The sequence below is a fragment of the Setaria italica genome, chromosome III (genome assembly GCF_000263155.2).
Source record: "Setaria italica strain Yugu1 chromosome III, Setaria_italica_v2.0, whole genome shotgun sequence".
Lineage (NCBI taxonomy): Eukaryota > Viridiplantae > Streptophyta > Magnoliopsida > Poales > Poaceae > Setaria > Setaria italica.
Genome location: NC_028452.1, coordinates 20,899,716 through 20,919,907, shown reverse-complemented (window position 1 = coordinate 20,919,907; position 20,192 = coordinate 20,899,716). Strand labels below are relative to the sequence as shown.

The 20,192-nt window shown below is 47.9% G+C and overlaps 2 protein-coding genes across 2 annotated transcripts; one reads left to right on the top strand and one right to left on the bottom strand.

The window, feature by feature from the left end:
* The first annotated feature begins 4,334 nt into the window (after nt 1–4,334).
* LOC101777984 (pentatricopeptide repeat-containing protein At4g14170) lies at nt 4,335–6,564 on the top strand. Its single transcript, XM_004963719.3, has one exon. It carries the CDS (start codon nt 4,371–4,373, stop codon nt 5,574–5,576), a length of 1,206 nt encoding a protein of 401 aa, XP_004963776.1. The 5' UTR covers nt 4,335–4,370; the 3' UTR covers nt 5,577–6,564.
* Nucleotides 6,565–7,085: 521 nt separating this feature from the next.
* Nucleotides 7,086–9,584, bottom strand: LOC101782389 (asparagine synthetase [glutamine-hydrolyzing]). The gene is made up of 5 exons (XM_004962044.4): nt 9,091–9,584; nt 8,072–9,010; nt 7,913–7,993; nt 7,747–7,833; nt 7,086–7,652 (listed from the first exon to the last, which is right to left on the bottom strand). The coding sequence occupies exons 1-5, from the start codon at nt 9,418–9,420 to the stop codon at nt 7,269–7,271; spliced, it is 1,821 nt and encodes a 606-aa protein (XP_004962101.1). The 5' UTR covers nt 9,421–9,584; the 3' UTR covers nt 7,086–7,268.
* Nucleotides 9,585–20,192: the final 10,608 nt, after the last annotated feature.

The window sequence follows — 20,192 nt, the reverse complement described above, 5'->3', positions numbered from 1 at the left end:
TTTCAATCAAATCTCGTGACCAGTTCTAGTACCACTTGTTAGTAAATAATACGAAAATAAGATTGAACACGAGACACGATTTTTATGTAGAAAATACTTGCGGGAAAAAATCATCGGCACCAATCGGCGATCCTCGCACTATAAAAAAGAGGGAACGAACGGCCTTCAGTGTACCGCAGCAAAGGAAGACACACGTTGAAGGATGGCACGGGCGCTCCAAAAAGATCCATCGGTTCATCAACATCTTCAGCTAAGCTGTACTAGTATGAAAGACAGTTTGGAGTGTATTTCAGTTCCTCTGCGGAAAAGAATAACGTAGAAAAAAAAGCTTTTTACTCTGATGTGCTGTCGATTAAGGTGACGCAATTGAGAAGGTAGCACGTAACTTGTTCATGAAAGGGTATACCACGTTAAAGCAAAGGAAAATTGGCAAAACCACTACCTGATGGACTCATAGAGTAGCTATCTCAGAGAGAGGACGAAGGAAAGGAAAAAAAGGAGGAAGAAAAGAGAAGTGCGTACTGTCATCTTCAGCCATTAGATGTCACTGTTACTTCAATAATCACATATTGATACATTTTGGAAATTTACAAATACGACAGATCATACATCAGAGAGAAACAAAGATTCATTGTCGTCATGAAGGTGTTGTTATCGCCATTCCTACTGTACCAGTACCACTAGAGCATTAGTTTCGCGATCAATAGGCACTAATGAGGCGATAATTTGTCGACAATGATCGCCGGTCTGTTTCTTTCATTTCAGCTTTATTCATGAAATCTTTCACACCCTCTCATTATGTCTCCCCTCAAATATACTGATGTACACTTCTTTGGACGAATAGGCCCCTACCTGCTCTCTCCCTCCTTCAGTTCCTTACACACGTTCCATTTCAGCACCATGAACTGCGATGAACCTACACAAGCTACTACATATGCTTTATCATGTCCTTAGCTTGTATACACTATACACTACACTCACATCGCGATAACATGATGATGGAACAACAGTACAACACAGATCGGATCCTCGCCTTCGTCTGCCTCCACCAACCTTTGTTTCACTCGCTCTCCGTGCTTGATGCACACACACTGATGGACGGGTGGATCGTCTCTCCTTTGCGTCTGCCTGCCTGCTGGTGCCGCTGTTGGAGCTCAGAAACACGAGCGCATTTTTGGCCGTGCCTTTGTTTAACTTTGTGCTGAGAATAAAAAAGCTTTGTGCTAAAGGATGTCGGCGTCCGCCATGTCGTTCGTGGGCGTCTTGATTGCTCGCTGATGAAGGTAGGCGCCAAAGCTAGATAGACAGGTAATATTCAGATCCCTGGTCAGAGATTCATCTTTGTCCTGGATCTTTATGCCCAATCAAAAGAAAAGCCCACTCAAACTCCAGCTTTGATGGTGCTCTCCCTTTTTTTTTGGGTCTAAACTCTAAACTAACTCCATGCACAGGCACATAGGCAGGAGTTGAAAGAAAATTAAACTGTAAGCCTGCACTTGGTGGCTCCCATCTGTCCTGTCCATTGGCTTTCCCATTCTGAATATCATTTGCATCTATCTCTTCTTGTTTATTGAACAGGTCTTCTGTTACAACGTCCTATGAGCTAACCTACATTGTCTATATCGTCCAAAAACATTTGTAAAAGATGTTGCTTTAATTTTTCGGTGGAGCTTGTTGCTTGCTTCGATCACCAATGCCACGGTGGTCCATGGATCTGCAGGAGCCAGTCCAACACTAGCCAGGCCGATACGACAGGCCTAGCAAAGGAGAAGCGTAGCCCATCAGACAAAAGCACTCATTGCATTGGCTCCTTTGATTCCATTTGAGATAACCTACTCTACTAGCACTATCTTTATTTCCTTGTCATTACAAAGAATCGTGAATGACCTTGACTGAAAATTTTTTAGTCGCTTGTGTTGTCTGTGAAATATACAAAGTGTACACAGTAGCATCGATCAACTGCAAGAGATGAGTCCATATTGCCCTGCATCCTCATTGCGAATCACAACAGAACCGCATTTGTCAGCTGAATCTTAAAGCTTGTAATTGCCAGGTTGCCTGTACTTTTGTTGCAACTAATTGCAAGTTATTAGCAGTTTCTCTATCTACAATTTTTACAACAAGACAGCAGGTACCCAAAACAGCTCCAAAAGCCGTAAACTATAAACGCTGAATCTTCTGAGTAGAAACGTCATGCATAGTCTTTTCACCTGGTAGGTGCAGTATGGTTATCTGCTAGTTCATCTCTCCAGGAAAAGAGTTCACAGCGACAGTCGGGGAAAGAACGTTCGGTAGTTCAGTCTGCAAGCTCAACGACGAGAAACACGACAAACAACATTGCCAAAGCAACTCTGATCTATCGATCGATAGAACCAGGACGCAGAAATTAAGCATGCAATTATATGAGACTTTTCAAAAAAGATCGAGCGCTGTGCCGCTGTGGGGAGAAAAAGCACTAATAATTCGAGGATAGATCAAAGAAGTAGACGCATGCATCGCATCCAGCTTTGCTTTATGCTTTCCTTTCCTACGATGTAATACAGGCGTACGAGAAACCGCCGCCGATCATCAGGGTCGTCGTCTTCGTCAGGGCAAAGTTGGTCTGCCTGCCTGTGCTCTGCATCATGCTGGACGAACGGGAGAGCAGGAGCAGCACGCACGGCACGGCGGACGCGGTGACGCCGGCGACGAATAAGCGGCACCCGGCCCTGCCGGCGGGTTGCTGGACAGGGACGGCTCATCGCGACGTGCGCGGCTTCTTATCCCGGCATTCGTTAGTGATGCTGCCATTAAAGTGAGCTCGCGCTTTGCTTCTGCCGGACGGACACCGAGTCACCGAGTGAATCTAGACGCTCTTGCGTGCTAGGGATCGAGAGAAGAACGCACCCGATCTGGGAAGTTGGCAGGCGTACAAAAGTGACGGTGCAGTCAGGATGGCGCTGACAAAAGTGACGGTTGTCTTGTTGGCTGGCATCGATCGCCACTTGACGGCTTGACGCGACGAAGTCATCGCATTTCGTGGACTGGTTGGCATCGACACGCTCTCTCACTCAGAAGACAAAATAATCGGGCCCAAAACATTCTAGCCCAACCTATATTATATATTATTGGGTTCCAACTCTAACCCGCTTCCGTTAATGAGAAGAGAGAGCTGAAAGGTTTAATAAAAAGAATTTCTGGCGCGCATGGCCTTACATGATGACCGGGCCTGAGAACTTATCAAGTCTGAAAATTCCTAGGCTCGATAAGTAGGAGAATTTTGCTCTGTGGTGAGCCCACCTGCAGCACAAGCCCAAAACTCAGGCCTCCGGCAAAATAACACACCACCGCCGGCCGACCGCCGCCGCACTGTTCCCCAGCATTGTCACGGCCCAATTCTCCTGTCAGCACGTGGCAGTCGGCGGCGATAGGGATGGCAACGGGACGGGTCGGGGCCGGGTTAAGCTTCCACGGACCCACCCCGAAACCCGAATAGTAAACCTGCTCTGAACCGGAAACCCTATTCGGGTGGAAATCCTGCCCCGACCTCGAAACCCGAGGGTGCCCGAAACCCAGCGAGTCCCCTAACACCCGAGCTATCGGTCCGTGGGGGCTGCGTCGCCGCCGCCGTGTTTGCGGGGGCTGCGCCGCCCGCCGGGCTCCCTATCGCCGACATTGCCCCCAGGCGCTGCCGCCCATGGTCGTGGGGTCCGCGCCACCGCCGTCGCGGGCGGAGGGGTCGAGGAGCACGGGCGGCGCTCATGTGCGAGGGGTGAGGGTGTGGGGCAGGGGCGGCGCGGGCGAGGGTGACTGGTGAGGGCGAGGCCGCGCGGGCGAGGGGCGAGAGGTGCGAGCGAGGGACGCGGGCGAGGGCGAGGGTGCAGGGCAGGGGACGGCAAAGGCAAGGGTGAGGGACGCGGGGCATAGGCGAGGGCGAGGCGAGGGGCGTGGGTCGCAGGTGACCTAGCGGCGCGGCGGTTGCCACCGCCGCGTGGAGTGGGTCCGTGGGGATAGGGTGGATGGAGGACGGCAGGGGACGGAGAGAGGGGGAGAGACCGTAAGAGAGGAGAAGGGGGTGGAGGGCTGCTGGGCTCAAGGCGTGGGAGAGCGGGTGAGCATGCCGGTGCGGGGGAGATGTGGGCTAGTGCAGGTGAGCAGGCTGGTGCGGCAGTAGCTGTGCTTCGTGGGTCAAATTCGAGGCTTCATGGTCCCCGCGGGGGAAATTTTTAACCCAACCTCGCACCTGCCATGTCCATGAATTCGAGACCCCCGCAGGGGAATTCCGGACCCGTCCCCGCTCCCGTCGGGTGTGAACCCACGGGTCTCGGTCCACCGCCCGATGCCATCGAAGGCGGGGAGACGGCATCGCCAGCGGCCTCGGTGTGCGCCACATGCCTCCCGTCCCCGCGACCACGCTTGCCTCCTGCAACGCCCTCCTCGCGTCGCTCGCGCGCTCCGGCCGCCCCGCGCAGGCGCTCCGCACGTTCCGCGATTTGCTCGCGCGGGGCGTCCAGCCGGACCACTTCACCCTACCTCCAGTCCGCCGCTCCTGCGCGCTTACCGGCGCCGCAGGATTCGCGGCCTCGTCCCACGCGCTCGCCGTCAAGCTCAGCGCGCAGGACAACCTCTTCGTGGCGTCCGCGCTGGTGCTCTGCTACGCGGGCCTGTCGAACCTCGCCGACGCGCGGAGGATGTTCGACGGAATGCGCGAATGGGACGCCGTCCTGTGGACATCCATGCTGTCCGCGTACGCTCAGAGAGGGGAGCCCGACGCGGCGCTGCGGTTCTTTGGTGGCATGGTGGCAGCAGGGATGGAGCTGGACGCGGTGGTCATGGTCAGCCTGCTCCTCGCGTGCGGGCAGCTCGGGTGGCGCCGTCATGGGAGGAGTGTGCACGCTTGCTGCGTCCGGAGGTTCCTAGGCATGCCTCTGTCACTTGGGAACGCGCTTGTGGACATGTATGTCAAGTGTGGGGACTTTGCGTTAGCTGAGAGGGTGTTTGCTGGGATTCCTAGGCGGGATGTTATCTCGTGGAGTGCACTGATACTTGGTCATGGTTTGAATGGGCGTTCTGATGTTGCATTGGGACTTTTCGATAGAATGGCAACTGAAGGAATCCAACCAAACTCGGTCACCTTTCTCGGGGCATTGTCAGCTTGTGCACATTCAGGCATGGTGGACAAAGCTTATGCTATCTTTGAGGGTATGAAACGGTGGGGTATTGAGCCTGAACTGAAGCATTACTCTTGCATGGCTGACACGCTCGGTAGAGCAGGGCGTGTTGTTGAGGCCGTGAAGATGATAGAGGAAATGCCTTTTGAGCCTGACGAAGCAATGCTTGGAGGTGCACTGGCAGCCTGTCGTGTGCATGGAGAAATGGAGGCTGCTGAACAGGTTTCAAAGAGATTGATGGACATGTCTCCTGGAAAGAGTGGCTACTACATGAGCTTGGCAAACATATATTCAGATGCTGGAAGGTACAGTGATGCAGAGAGAATAAGAGACTTCATGAAAGAAGTTAAAGTCAGCAAGCTTCCTGGATATAGTTCGGTTGAATTGGATGTTGATAGATTTCATAGAACGAGCAATGGAGTTTGAAGTACGTAAGCAGAATCTACTCTCTGGTGCCCACACACTTCACTGCAGTATATCCGTTGAATGGTAAAGATAATAGAGGGGATTAGCAGACAGAAAGAGCGAAAGAGATGTATTGTCAACACCACATGAGTACATGATTATTATAGGCTTCCTAATGTTTGAGTTACTCTGTCGTGTTGTCAAATTGTGAGAAAGCCACTACTTGAGCAGATATGGACAACTTGATAAAAATAAAGCATGATGGTCATGAATTGAAATCATGCAATTCTCTCAAGTTATTTAAGAAAGGAGAAAAGAGATTGTCCACTATCCGTGGCTGGGGCGTTAAAATATCTTTTGAAACTGACACATGATGACACCCAAGTTTGTTGATATGACATTGACATATCAGAAATATTTGGTTAAGATCGGTCCAATATTTACAAGAAGTGGATGAGCAATATGGTGGTTTATTTGCAAATGCTTTCTTCTCCATTACAAGTGTTGCCTTATTCTATAGAACAGGAGATGGGAAATTGATAGGCTAAACTGGGCCGCACTGACTATGTTAATCTGAATGCAGTAGTTAATGGACATTTATGCTGGGTTTCAGTTTTTCTTGTCTATGAAGTTGCTGCAGTGATTCTTGAATACTGTGCATTTCCCTGAGACAACTATTGCTTGAACAGAGAAGTAACTATGATTCATAGGCTCATAGTGTGCTCAGAATCTCTACATGGACTTGAGGAGCAAATGGTATGGAACTGAACTCAGACTATGCTTACATAATCTGCACACTGAGACCAATTAAACCCTTTTGGTTGCCCACCTAGAAATGGTTTCTTTGTCTTCCATTCACTCATTGAGCGGAAAAGGGCGTTGGTACTTAAGTTTGAGAACTTTTGACGCTAATGCTGGTATATCAACTATATGATTTTCCGATAGATACATGCTCATTTGACTCTCCCAGCCTAACAGGGAGATATGACATGATATTATTCTAGTCTATATTCACCTTCAAATACATATAATATGTTGATAGCATTTCAATTGCTGTCTTGGGGCAAATAGACTATCAGCATGACTATGATCTTCCAAAGATTGCTTGACGAAATGACATGCTGTTTGGGATTTTCTTGCACTAGAAACGCACACAGCTTCGGATGGTCCCACACTCCCACTCCCGCTCCCACATGATTTTTCTTACCCCCAATAGCAGACACTCATAACTGCAAACTCAGTCCTTTTTTCACTCATCCAACTTCCTCGGTTTTTTTTTTCTGAGAAAGTTTTGGCCAACAGAACAGTGTTATATCTGACTGTTCACAATTACTTAAATATTCTCGAGGCTAGGACTCTCATCTCTTCTCATGTAATTGCATAATCAATACAGACATCAGAATTTTGCTTTCTAAATGCCACTACAAAATGTCTGGAAAAGCCAGGTACCATATGGCGAAAACTGTCAAGTGGTAGCTTTCAAGTGACGAGAGTAGGTTAGAAAACACAAGTAGCGCAGGACATCACTGATTTCATCCAAACAACATGGCATCCAACTCATTATTCGAGCAAAGTAAGCATATATTGGTTCCTCGATACATAAAGATTAAGAAAAGGATATTCAGGATTAAACACGACTACTAGTTACAGCATGCGCCGAACAGCTTAAATATAATGGCAGCTTTGCTTAATCATTTAGTAATTTGTAGCGAGCTAGCCCTCGATGACAACGCCTGGCGGCGTCGTTGTAGCCTTGATGGTCCTGGGCTTCTTGGCTCCTGCCGCGATGGTGGCCGGGGCATGCTTGTTCTGCTGCTGAGCGCCGGATTCGGACTCGGATTCGGATTGGTGGTAGGAGGCGAGATGGACGCCCAGCGCCGCCCTCCCCGAGGGGTCGAGATTCGCCGACCACTGCGCGTCCCACTCGACGGCCTTGGCCGTGCTGCACGCCACGCTTGGGCCGCCGGGCACCGTCAGGATCGCCGGCTTCTGGGGGAAGAACCTCTCAAAGATCATCCTGTAGTAGTAGGCCTCTTTTGTGGTCGGGGTGTTGTGTGGAAAGATGAACTTTGCATTCGACAACATCTTGTCAGTCACCTGCATCCATTTATTTTGTATGGAGTGATTTCATATAAGGACCTTGCAACAGGCAATTATTTTTTTACCGAAATTGTCATGAGAATTGACTTACATTTGATGCTGCATGGGCCTTTAAGCCATCGATCCAACTGTACCCAACACCATCACTGAACTGCTCCTTCTGCCTGTACAGGATATGCTGCAAGTGCGTAGATTAAGTGTCAGTCACTGCTGCAGATGTCTCTGGATGTTACCTTGGGCAGCCGAATGTTGCGTACCTTTGGCAGGAATGGGTTCTCCTCATCGTCGAATGCCTTCCTCAGTACCCACTTCTCAATTCTTCCAAGATCAGGCCGGACCTGTAATGAAGTCAGAAATGGTCACTGTCTGAAAAAAAGAGGTTTCAGTTTCAATGAAGTGCTTGAGATCGTCAGTACCATCTTCCACTCGGGATCGATGCTCATGGCCTCGTTGATGAACTCCTTGTCCAAGAAGGGCACACGAGCCTCAAGGCCCCAAGCAGAGGTTGCCTTGTTGGCCCTCAAGCAATCATACTGATGCAGAGCTTTGATCTTCCGGCAGGTTTCGCGGTGGAACTCTTCTTTGTTGGGGGCCTTGTGGAAGTAGAGGTATCCTCCGAAGATCTCGTCGGAGCCCTCGCCGGAGATGACCATCTTGACCCCGAGCGACTTGATCTTGCGGGACATGAGGAACATGGGCGTGCTCGCCCTGATGGTGGTGACGTCGTACGTCTCGGTGTGGTATATGACGTCCTCGATGGCGTCGATGCCGTCCTGCACGGTGAAGTGGAACTCATGGTGCAGGGTGCCCAGGTGATCCGCCACCTCCTTGGCGGCCTTGAGGTCAGGGGATCCCTCCAGGCCCACGCAGAAGGAGTGGAGCTTGGTGCCCCAGCGCTTGGCGGCCTTGGTCCCCGCCAGGTGACGGACGGTGACGGCCGCCACCAGCGACGAGTCCAGGCCGCCGGAGAGCAGAACGCCGAAGGGGACATCGGTCATGAGCCTCTTGATCACGGCCTTCTCGAAGGCCTTCCTGAGCGCCAGCGGGTCGTAGCGAACCGACGGGATGACGGCCTCCTCGTCGTACCACGGAGGGTTGTACCATCTCGTGAACCCTCCCTCCTTGCTCGAGTAGAGGTGGCCCGGGGGAAAGATCTCGAAGTGCTCGCACTCGTCGTGCAGGGCCTTCATCTCCGACGAAATCCAGACCGAGCCGTCGATTCCCCACCCGATGTAGAGGGGCGTGACGCCGATGGCGTCGCGGGCCGCCATGAAGCGGCCGTGGCGGGTGTCGAGCAGGACGAAGGAGAAGACGCCATCCAGCATGTCCACGAAACCTTCCCCATGCTCCTCGTACTACAAATACGATCAGTGAGAGGTGAGCAGGTGACTGAAACAGACAGATACACTGACAAAACATATGAGTATATACCAACCAGGTGAGCGATGACCTCGCAGTCGCTGCCAGTCCTGAACTTGTGGCCGGCAGCGGAGAGGTGGGTCCTGAGGTTCTCGTGGTTGTAGATCTCGCCGTTGACGGTGACGACGACGGACTCGTCCTCGTTGTAGAGGGGCTGGTCGCCGGAGGCCGGGTCGATGATGGCGAGGCGCTGGTGGGAGAGGTAGCAGTCGCCCACCTGCCGCAGCCCGCTCCAGTCTGGGCCCCGGTGCTTGAGCCGGCGCGACAGCTCCAGCACGCGGGCGCGCTTCTTTCCCTGCAGCGAAGCCTCGTCGGCGCAGCCCAGCACAGCAAGGATGCCGCACATCCTGCTACCTCACTCACAATGCAACCTTAAATTTTTGTTTTGGGAGGAAACTAAAGCTTGAGTTGCAGCTAGGCTTCTCACTCTGCTGAGATTACGAGATCAAACAGCAGACGAGATGAGCTGAGCTAGCTTGTGTTGAGTGGAGTGAGCTTTGCATTGCTGGGCCTCTATTTATAGAGCGAGCGATTGACAAGGGAGACCATCCATCTACATTATCACCATTGTCCATTACTATGCACAGAACAATTCGTTTCTTTTTCCTTGTTTTTATTCACTAGCGGTAGACAACCAATGCTTCTCTACTGTTCTATTTCTTCTAATATATTTTCTGGATTTAGTCTATTTTTTTTATTTCCGGACACGAGATGGTTGCACCAGGACAACATATCATGGGCAGGCAGATGCATGTAGTGATATGACCCGGAAAAGCAGGCAAGTTCATCCGGCAGCTGACACGGTTCCCCTCGTTTTGTTTTTTCTCCATGCCACATGTTTGAGCTGCATTTGTTCACGGGTACGGTCCGATCCACATATCCACCCCTCCGGCGTCGGCGACTTTACAACTTTAGGTACGTACATGCGTGATTCCATTGCATATGCTGATGCGAAATAAACAACCTTCCTTACATCGGTCGGATACGCTGATGCCAAATTACGGCATTATTTTGCCCGCTCCCACCTAATTATCAATTTGCACTCACAAAAAAAGAAGAAGAAAAAGCCCCTAAATTACAGTCAATTGCATTGCTCCGTAAAGTAGCAACAATAGCGCAAAGTATACGGTGGATAAAGAGGAAAAAATGTAAAACCACATTATTTTAACCATTGATTTCTCTCTATCCTACCGTTGATCTATCTACCTCATGTATTTCTCACATACCCATAATCCATCTCACCATTGATTCAAAAATGAATGGCTTGTATAACTCATGTGGTTGCACATACATGTGAAAAATCCATGTTCAGATAAAGAGGGCGAACATAATTTAATGACTAAAGTGTAGGGTTAGTGGAAACTCCGTGTGTATATATTCCTCCAGCTCCCCTGTTAACTTAAGAAAGAATTTGTAGCATACTCAAATATATATTATTGCTATTTATCTAGCACGTACAGAACACAATGGCAAACCTAAGTAACAGAAAAGTAATGGACACTCGGTAAAGATGTTGTAATTTTAGATTTAGGAAAAAAGACTATTTACTGACAAAAAAAATGATTAACTTCGTCCATTTGACCTTTTTATAAAATATTGGTTCAGTTTATTCGCCAAACTATTCAGGTCCATTTTAGCTCCTCAAACGGCATTCGTTTCTATTTTTCTTTTTGTTTCTTTTCATATGTGCTATGTTTCGGTTCGAATTTTGTGGGTTGATATATACATTTCATTATAGCCTATGTTCGGAAAACTTTTATGATGATTTGTAGTTATTTTTTCATTTATTTATTTTCATATCTTGTGATAGAATAATATGAAATATTCCGACCCGATGAAATAGCAACATAAAAATTTGAAACATTTTTGGAACATGTCAACTATCAATCATAATATTTTTTATATAGTTTGGGGAGTAAACCAAGGTGATATTGTGTATGCAGCTGTTAAACAAATAATGGGAATCGCTGGAGATGGAAAAATTCTCTCGTTTGGTTACTTCGTTACTAAAGGCCAGCAAAACATCACATCAGCTTCAAAAGGGTCATCGATATTTTTGTGTGTGCTGTAAGAAGAAAAATAAAAGAAAAGGAAGATAAGAAAAATAATTACAATCTTCATAACCGTACAAATTGAATTCACAATATTTCCTTGTATAATTGTTAAATGGATGTGACATATTTTGGAAAGAAAAGAAAATGACTGCATCAACGTGTTGAATTGAAGCATGACGAAGGATTTAATACCGGGTAAAGCCTCCACCCGGTACAAGAGGTTTCCCGTCCACGCACACCGCAAACACTTAGATTTTTTAATCCACGCACCGCCCGCTCCGACTCCCTTATCTCCTCAGCTCCCTCCGCTCCGCCTCCCTCATCCTCATCTCCTCTATCTCCTATCTATCTCTCTCTCTCTCTCTCTCTTGTCTGTAGCTTCCTCTCCCTTCCTCTTCCGCCTTGTGCTCTCACCGGTTGGCCCCTTCCTCTGCCTCCCCTCCCCTCCCCCCTCCGCTCGCCCCTCACCGGCGGTGAGAAGCGGCGGCGGTGTCGGTGTTTAAACCTGGGAACCTACCAAGGGGAGTACCCAAGGTAGAGTTTTGGTTGGTGGGTGTCGCCGAAATCATAAACTCGACGGTGTACGTAGGCACGCGATTTAGACAGGTTCGGGCCGCTACGCTAGATCGCATAATATCCTACGTCCTGTGTGTTATTTGCTTGTATTCAATTGAACTTGTTTGGAGGGGGTCCCTGCCCGTCCTTATATATCGGAGGAGTAGGGTTGCATGTCGGTTATTTTACAAGAGTACTAGTTGGATTCGACCACAGAGTCCTACTCTAACTGCTACGTGTAGTCTCTGAGTCCTTGACTAGTTCTTGTCCTCCACGCAGACTACGCCAGCCTGCACCGTAGTCCCCATGTTTGACACGTCTCGGTGTACAACCCTGTGTATGAGTTTGTCCAAACCTTCTGGTGGGCCCATAGAGGTATGTACGACAAGCCCCCGAGTACGTTTTAGTGAAATGCAGCAATCCCAAGTACCTTTATAGGCTTCATCCGACTAATTTTTGGTGCTCTTCTGAGTACTCTGTCAAAGTTGAGCCTTCAAGTAACTCAAGTACCGCCATGCGGCTAGAATGTGCTAAAGCCTCATCCGAAGCTGTCTTGAATATCTGTCCTTGAATTTATATATGAAAGTGCGATGAAAATCGCACTCCATATGGAGTAACCCCTGAGCCTTAGGTTGAATCGAAAAATCAGGCTGAGGGTCAATCTGCATTTGTATTGTCCTCACCTTAAACTCCAGAGAAAAAACTTTTTAGCCGACGGGCACGTGGCACACAGCCCCCGAGCCATTAGCCGACTAGTTTTAGGAGGTATAAGGGTCAACCACCAGTCATCGTGACCGTCGCCAACAGTAATCTTATATTTTGCGGTAACTTCGGAAACTGATGGCCACATGCGAAATTAACGGCCAAAGGCGAAAACATCGGGCCATTACCTCCATTACTCCGCTTCTATTATAAATAGATGAGAGAAATTACCCCCATTTACTCCGCCATTAGCATCTGCTATTTGCGCTTCCAAAAACCCTACTGCCCAGCACCGCCGCAATCCAATCTTAGAGTGCCGATGCCGCCACCCTCCTGTAAGCCCCCGAGCATGTGCGCAAGAAGAGGCTCGTGACATCCGAGATGGGGAGGAAAGCATATGCTTCTAGGGGCGCTGAGAATTCTAGGAAGAGATATGGAAAGGGGAAGGAGCCGCAGCTGCCTCCGCCCAAATACGGGAAGATGAACTAGACCGCGCCGCCAACTCCTGCCTATGCTTGGAAGAGATCAACCCTGAAGGAAGAATAGATCCAGGCACTGGAGAAGGCAAAGCTACTATAGGACAAAGCAACCGTAGGCTGGAGGTGTGCCTTCGGTAATGCGTGGCCGTTTGAAGAGTACCCCGAGGAGACGGTAACCTTCACCCACTTTGTCGAGCGGGGTTTTGCCATCCCCTCCTCTGATTTTCTGCGGGGTCTTTTGGATTATTACAAGTTTCAGCTAGTCTACCTCAATCCCAATAGCATGCTCCACATCACTATCTTTGTGCATTTGTGCGAGGCTTTCTTGGGGATTCAGCCCCACTTTCAGCTGTTCCACAAAATATTCTAGGTGAAGCCGCAGCCAAAACTGGAGTGCACTACAGTAGTCGGTGGCACCAAAATTCAAGTCCTTGAGAAGAGTAGTAGTCTGTACTTGAACTTGAGTTGCTGGAGTCGCACTCTGGGTGGAAGGAGAAGTGGTTCTACATTGAAGACCACAATTCGAAGCTGCCAAAGGTGACTGGTCACACCCAAAATGGAACAACAGGTGATTGACGAGCCGACGCACGGGAACAGTCTTCAAGTACCCGACCTCTTGGTCAAGATCGCCCACTTGAAGGATCAGGGACTGATGGTGTTAGAGTCGCCTTCAATTTTTTGAAGAGATGAGTGCAACCCCTGCAGCTCCGCCACACCTAGGGTTACGAGTACTCGGGCCTCGACAACTCATCAAGGATGATGCTTGAAGAAATCTCCATCGATGGGTGATGGTGAGGTTGAAGCGCTTCTTTAAGAATGCCAATGAGATCCCCGAGTAGTCTCGGAGTTCAACGCCGCCAACCCGCTGAGAGCAGTAAGTACTCGTGGCCTTAGCCCCCGAGCCTGCTATACCTGGGGCTCTTCCCATGGCTATTCCCATGCAGAGTCTGCCCCCTCCTGTGATCATAGAAGCTATCCCCCTCAATGTTGCTGCTCTCGAAGCCCCCGAGATTGAAGCCGCCCTAGCCCTTGAAGTCGTGGCTGCTGCTATCGGGACGACTTCTGAAGCTGGCACGCCGTCTAGCCGTGAGATCGTCCTAGTGCCCAGGGCGAGGATCGAGCCAAGCATTGAGATTCAGGTGCTGCTTGAGGCAGTCCAGCTGATTGACGATCCTCTGCTAGATGCACACACGGTGACCACCATACTCGATATGAACCAGCGCGTTGCGTCTTACACTGAGGTAAGTTTGAACTTTGCCTTATGCTTTACTTTCGAATGCCCGCAATTTGTACTCCGTGTGGTACTCGAGTACTAATTTCTGAATAACAGGACCTGATCAACTGCTCCCGCCGGAAGTCCCAGTTGTTGCGGGACTATGGCGAGATTGTGCAGCATGTTGAGGCACTGCAAAAAGAGCTGGCTGAGGAGTGGCAGCAGACTTCCCGGTTTGTCATGAAACTTGACAGCACGGTGGTGACCTTTCGGCCGCAGGTACAAGAGTTGGAAAAGAAGAAAGAGCGCCTTGCTGCCTGGAACAAGTCATTGAGCCATAAGCTTGAAGATAAGTACTCATCTTTTTGTTGTGTTCGTCTGTTGGTAGCCTATAGTCTTTTTGACTGACTTTTGGTCTCTGTTGTGCAGAGTATAAGAATCAGGAACCCCAGTTGAAGGCTTCCATAACTGATTGGAAGAACGCCTACTACCAGGCCATTGATCAACATGAGAGCTTGCGGCAGTAGGTGTCCTGTACCAACCCTAGCTAAATTAACCTGGCTTAAGCTTGAATAGGATGATTAGCCACTAATCTAGCACTTGAAAGGTCAAAAATGCCCTTTAGGAGCTTAATTTGGGGCATTTCAAAACCTGAAATTTTACATCGCAACTTAAATTTTTGTTAATATAAGAGTTGTAGAACTTTACAAACCTAACAACTTTTCTTATTGGCACTTTAAGTGATTTGGAGAGGAAGAGGTTCAAATACTAGATTTAAACTCAGTGGCAAATCAACCCCATTTTGATACGTACAATGAGCTGGTGAATCTGGCAATATCGCAGGAAAACTGTGTGATGGCTCTTAAGCCGACAAGAAGAGGAAGGCTCCAATGCCATCACCTAGTGCCCCCGCTCAGAAGTTTAGGTTGGTTCCCCCGTCCGTGCCTCGCATGGCTACATAGCCTGAGAGATGGGTTGCACATCCGCCGCAGCAGGCATCACCCCGTTCCCCTGGATTTCAATCACAGGGCCATGGCCAAACCTCCACAACCTCCGCACCCTGGTAATGGAAACCGTTGCTTCACCTGCAGGAACACTGTTCATTTCACCAAGGATTGCCCTCAGAACAAGAATCAGAGGCCTGGTCAAAGCAACCCCAGGAATAATAAAGGGAAAAGGCCGCAGGTGCAAGTTTATCAGGGCAGATTGAACTTCACCAATCTGGCAGAGTTTCTAGAAAGCACTCCAGTGATGACGGGTACATTTTCTGTACATCATCACCCTGCCTTCATATTATTTGATTCCGGCGCTTCCCACAGTTTTTTTGGAACAAGTTTTGCTAGTAAATGTGGAGTGCAGCACCGCCACACCAGTTTTCCTCACTCCAATATTGAGATGAGAATCCTTTTAAGAGGGGTAGGCTGTAACAACCCTAGCTAAATTAACCTTGCTTAAGCTTGAATAAGATGATTAGACACTAATCTAGCACTTGAAAGATTAAAAATGCCCTTTAGGAGCTTAATTTAGGGTCATTTCAAAACTTGAAATTTTACATAGAAACTTAATTTTTTTGTTAATATAAGAGTTGTAGAAATTTACAAACCCAACAACTTTTCTTATTGTCACTTTGAGTGATTTTGAGAGGAAGAGGTTAAAAAACTAGATTTAAACTCAGTGGCAAATCAACCCCATTTCAATAATGTTAAGTGTTGAAAACAGTGCTATGTAGGGTACTTTAGTTGCTATTATTTCAAATTCTAGACCAGATATTAGGGTAGAGCTTTTGCAAAAGTTCTAGAATAAACTTTGAAGAACATGCTTGTCAATATGAGTCTAGACTAAGTCACCCTAGATGTTGCGTGAACTCTAGGCTAAAGTTAGTAACAAATTCAAAAACAGCAAAGACAGCTCTAAGTCTAAAACAGTGAAAGACCTCAACTTGGCATGCAAGTTCTCACAACTTTGAAACTAAACTTGTGCTAGACCCTTTACAAAAGTTTGAGTACTAAAAGTCTACTACAACTCCACATTTTTGATCTAGGCCCAAAACTCCGTAGTACCTTTTCAAAAATGGAACCAAAGTCAGCTAAAATGCTGAAAATCCGCCATAAGCCGAAAATCAGTTAAGTGTCCCGACCGGTGTTCCCACAAAGTTTGGCACTAAATAACTTGCGATTTAGCTCGAATTTGTGCCTAATGTGTTTCTAGGAGTTGAAGTATATAGTTTGGACTACAAGTTTTGCTTTTGGAGTTTGCCATGTTTGAATTTGAAATCTTGCACAAACCTTGCCCAAAATCAGCCCCTTTGCACTGCCTGCGCGCGAATCCGGCAGAATCGCACCCGACGCGTCGCCACCCGCCCCGTGGCACTACCTCACCGGCGAGTTGCTGTCGACCAACCCACGGCCACGACAAGACCCAACGGCGCCTCTCTTGCCCACTCCTGCGTCGCGCTAATCTCCGCCCCTGCCACGCGATCCCCTCCGCCCAATCCTGCGGACGCCTCCGCCCGCTGGACCGCGCCACGACGCCACCGCCTACCAGCTCCACGCCTCCACCCAATCTTCGCACCAATGAGACAACTCGCGCTGCAGCTGACCAACGCCCACGCCCAGCAAAGCCGCTCTAGCATGCTCGCAATCTGCCCTGACCAATGGCCAGGAAATCCCCGCGGATCCCCACACCTCTGACCGACCAACCATGGCCACCACCCGTCTTCTCTCTCCCGCTCCCCTCCGACCATGTCCTGCACACCCGCTGGCTCCGCCTCGTTCCCCCACATCTCCCCAACCCTATAAAAGTGGTGAATGCCCGCCGGAGCTCCTATCCCCCGCACGCTCGCCCCCTGCCCGCTCCTCTGCTCCGCCCGCCATCGCGCTAGCTCCCCGTGGAGAGCCCCACTCTGCGCAGTGCTGCTGCTCACACTAGTAGCCTAACACCCACACGCAGCTTTCCCCACCGCCCGTTGCCCGCCAGCTACACCGCCAGCACCGGAACACGTGAAGCTCCGCCGCCGCGCCGCAGTTCCATCCCCACGCCCGTTCGCCGCCGCCGAACTACCACCACACCCCAACCTTCATCGGACTCCCTCATGGTGAGCACCTGCACGTCCCCTGCCCTTTGTCCCCCTCGTTTAAGCCCTAGATTGCCGGAACACCACCCGCCTCGTCGCTAGCCGCCATAGCGGCCTTTCTGTGGGCTTTTTTTTGCGTAGGGACCTAGATGAAAGAAACCAAGGGCTTTTCTATGAATGTTTAAAACCTCTAAGGGTCTGTCTGCAAAACTGCCACGATTATATCTGGTTTAAATGGAGTAAAATGAGCTGAACTTTGAAAATGCACAAATAATTGTAGAACAATCAGAAAAACACCAAACCAGTTTTGTTGAACTCAGTGAGTAATGTAGTTTCACAGAAAAATAACTTTGCACATGTTACTGTTAGAAATAATGTTCTATGTTTTACTTCTTCCTTAAAGCCTTTAACAGTATAGTAAATCGCAGAAAAATGGTAAAATAGCAAAACCACTTCAGATAGGTTTGTTTCAGTGAGCTAGTGCTAGGAAAATTACTTAGGACCCTAGTATAGAAGTTTATGCCACAATTTTAGTTTTATCTTTGTGATGTAGCTAAGAACCTTTCTTTTTGCATAAGTATTGGAATAGGTCAGAGAAAAATATGAAACCACTTGGGTCAAATTACTTGTAAAATACACTTGGTAAGAAAAATACTGAACTATGAATGAAACGTGATGAAACATGCTTAACATTTTGTACAAGTTTAAAAGAAGGAAAAATATGGAAAATAGATATCCTTCACCAAAAATCCTAAAAAATTCACCAAAGACGTTGATGCACCTATGTAACTCACTGTTAAAAATTTCAATAATAAACTCTCTGTGTAAAGCAAGATAAAAATAGTTAAGTGCTTGCTACCTTAGGGTGGTGAAATAAATATAATGATTTCTGTAGTAATCCAATGAACCCTAAATTTTTTACAAAAGCCTAGTAATGGTATGAAGAAGTCACTGTAAAATTTTCAACCCCATAGCTCATCATATGCAACTGAAATGAATTATGGAAGTTAAAGCTAAGAATAAATAGGTTAGACAAATTAAGCAATGATAAGGGTAAAATGGTAATTTTGGAAGAGGTATAGAAAAACATTCAGAAATAGGATAACTTTCTAATCTAGAGTCTAATAAGCTTTTCACATATGTATGAACACAATCACCATGAAACCGAGCTAAATGCTTAAATCAGAAAACACTTCAATGTGATGAAAGTGCTGTAAGTGTCGGTCTAAGTGTAGTTGGTCTCGAAATGAAGTTTACTTTACCATAACATATGAAATGCTTTTCTGACCTTATAAAGGGTCAAAATGTTGAACTTTTGCATAGGCATCTCATGTAGAAGCGAACCTCGCAGATGGAACGTACGAGCTGACACCTCTTGAGGAAGGATCTGCTGAGTTGCACCACACCAAGGCCGAGCGGGAGATTCCCGAAGCTTCCAACGACTTGCTAACTAACATAATTCAGGAAGGCAAACCCCGGAACATAACCCCTGTTTCTAAAATTTATGCACTACTTATGCTAGTTATGTTTGTGCATTAAGTTCATAGAGTTGCTTGAAATCCTAGTTGTATGATCCTAGGTACCTATGTGTTGAATACTAGTATGTTAAGATGAGTAGTTGCAATGCTAAATAGAGACTCGGTAAAAGTCGAGTGATTTCCTGTTACTCACGAGTTATAGGGGTTGCTTGTTTACTTATGTTGGAATCATAAGGATTGACGAGCGGAGTTGCGCTATATGTTCTGTTTTGGTGGATTGGTGGATTGCCCCGTCTGTCTAGAAGAAAGCTGCTAAGGTCAAAATGTGTAGGCGTTCGCAGTCAAGTGTTTGAAAGTACTAATCTCATACCTAGTGGGATAGGGAAGCCTAGTACCTGATTGAATCGGGACGTGGACATACTCCCCACTCTCTCTGGAATGGAGTTTCCCCTAGTGTACCATGTGGGTACAAGTGAAGTCACGGTACGGTGACGTTCCGAGACCGTGGGGCCTTGTATCCAAGGAAAGTGGGCCCTAACCACATTCATGGGAATTAATGGGGATGACTGACATGTGTGGACCCGTCATGGTACGCAATGATGTGGGATTAGGTTCACTTTGCAAGGTTAAGAAACTCGATTCGAATCATCTGCCTCTCACAGTTTGAGACTACTTGATCACTGTGCTGCACTGAGTAAGAAGTGGAACAAAGGATGATGATTAATATTGATGCTTGTACTTAATTGTGTGATCAACATGCTTGATTAGAATAGATGCTTACCTAGAATGGTTAATCTACTATAACCTAATGCTAAAACTTAAAAGTAAGGATCTACTTAGATGCTTTTGGCAAAAACAAACCCCTCTGCTAAAAAGCCTTGCATGTCTAGAAGTTGGTGGAGTAGTTACCACCTGACGGGTAAGTCTTGTTGAGTATTAGTATACTCAACCTTACTTATGACTTACTTTTCAGGTGTTACTGTTTTAAATGAAGTGGCTGCTAGTCTTACTTAGCCTACTCAGCTCCCTCCGGGCTGGTCGGTTGAGTGGAATCCCTTCTCGGACGATGAGTATAGGAGTTATTGATCTCATGGTCGGCTTCACCGTGATATTTCATACCGATGTTTAGCTTCCGCAAGACTTTTAATTGACCACTGTTGAACACTCTGCAAACTTGTTTGAATTTTTGAAACTCTGATGTAATAAATTATCGTACTATGTTAATCTGGATGGATTGTTGAAATTTCTGGGGAAAACACTCATCTTTGTGTGAGCCTGCTTTGTGATCGATCTGAGTTAAGTGGTTTATCGGGTGAAACCTGACGGACTGCCGAGTTAGCTTGATTAAAGAGTATGTTTGCGTGTTAGGCGATTTAAGTACACTTTAGCTAGGTTAATTCTGCGCGATTTTGCTACATGTTCGAGTTGGAACGCGACTTGGAGAAAGAGATGAAGATGCGCCAGGATGGCGAAGTCGATCTGATCAATGCTATGATGACCATCCAGGCACAACAAGTCGAGTTTGGGGCCTATAAGCTGTAGCTGCAAGAGCTGTCTGCGGTAG

What these genes read in the sequence shown, in the direction of transcription:
- LOC101782389 (XM_004962044.4), bottom strand. Translation starts at nt 9,420, where the DNA reads ATGTGCGGCATCCTTGCTGTGCTGGGCTGCGCCGACGAGGCTTCGCTG. An exon ending in GCGAGGTCATCGCTCACCTG is followed by an intron (nt 9,011 to 9,090) that starts GTTGGTATATAC and finishes TCGTATTTGTAG; the next exon opens with TACGAGGAGCATGGGGAAGG. An exon ending in TCGATCCCGAGTGGAAGATG is followed by an intron (nt 7,994 to 8,071) that starts GTACTGACGATC and finishes ACTTCATTACAG; the next exon opens with GTCCGGCCTGATCTTGGAAG.
- LOC101777984 (XM_004963719.3), top strand. Translation starts at nt 4,371, where the DNA reads ATGCCTCCCGTCCCCGCGACCACGCTTGCCTCCTGCAACGCCCTCCTC.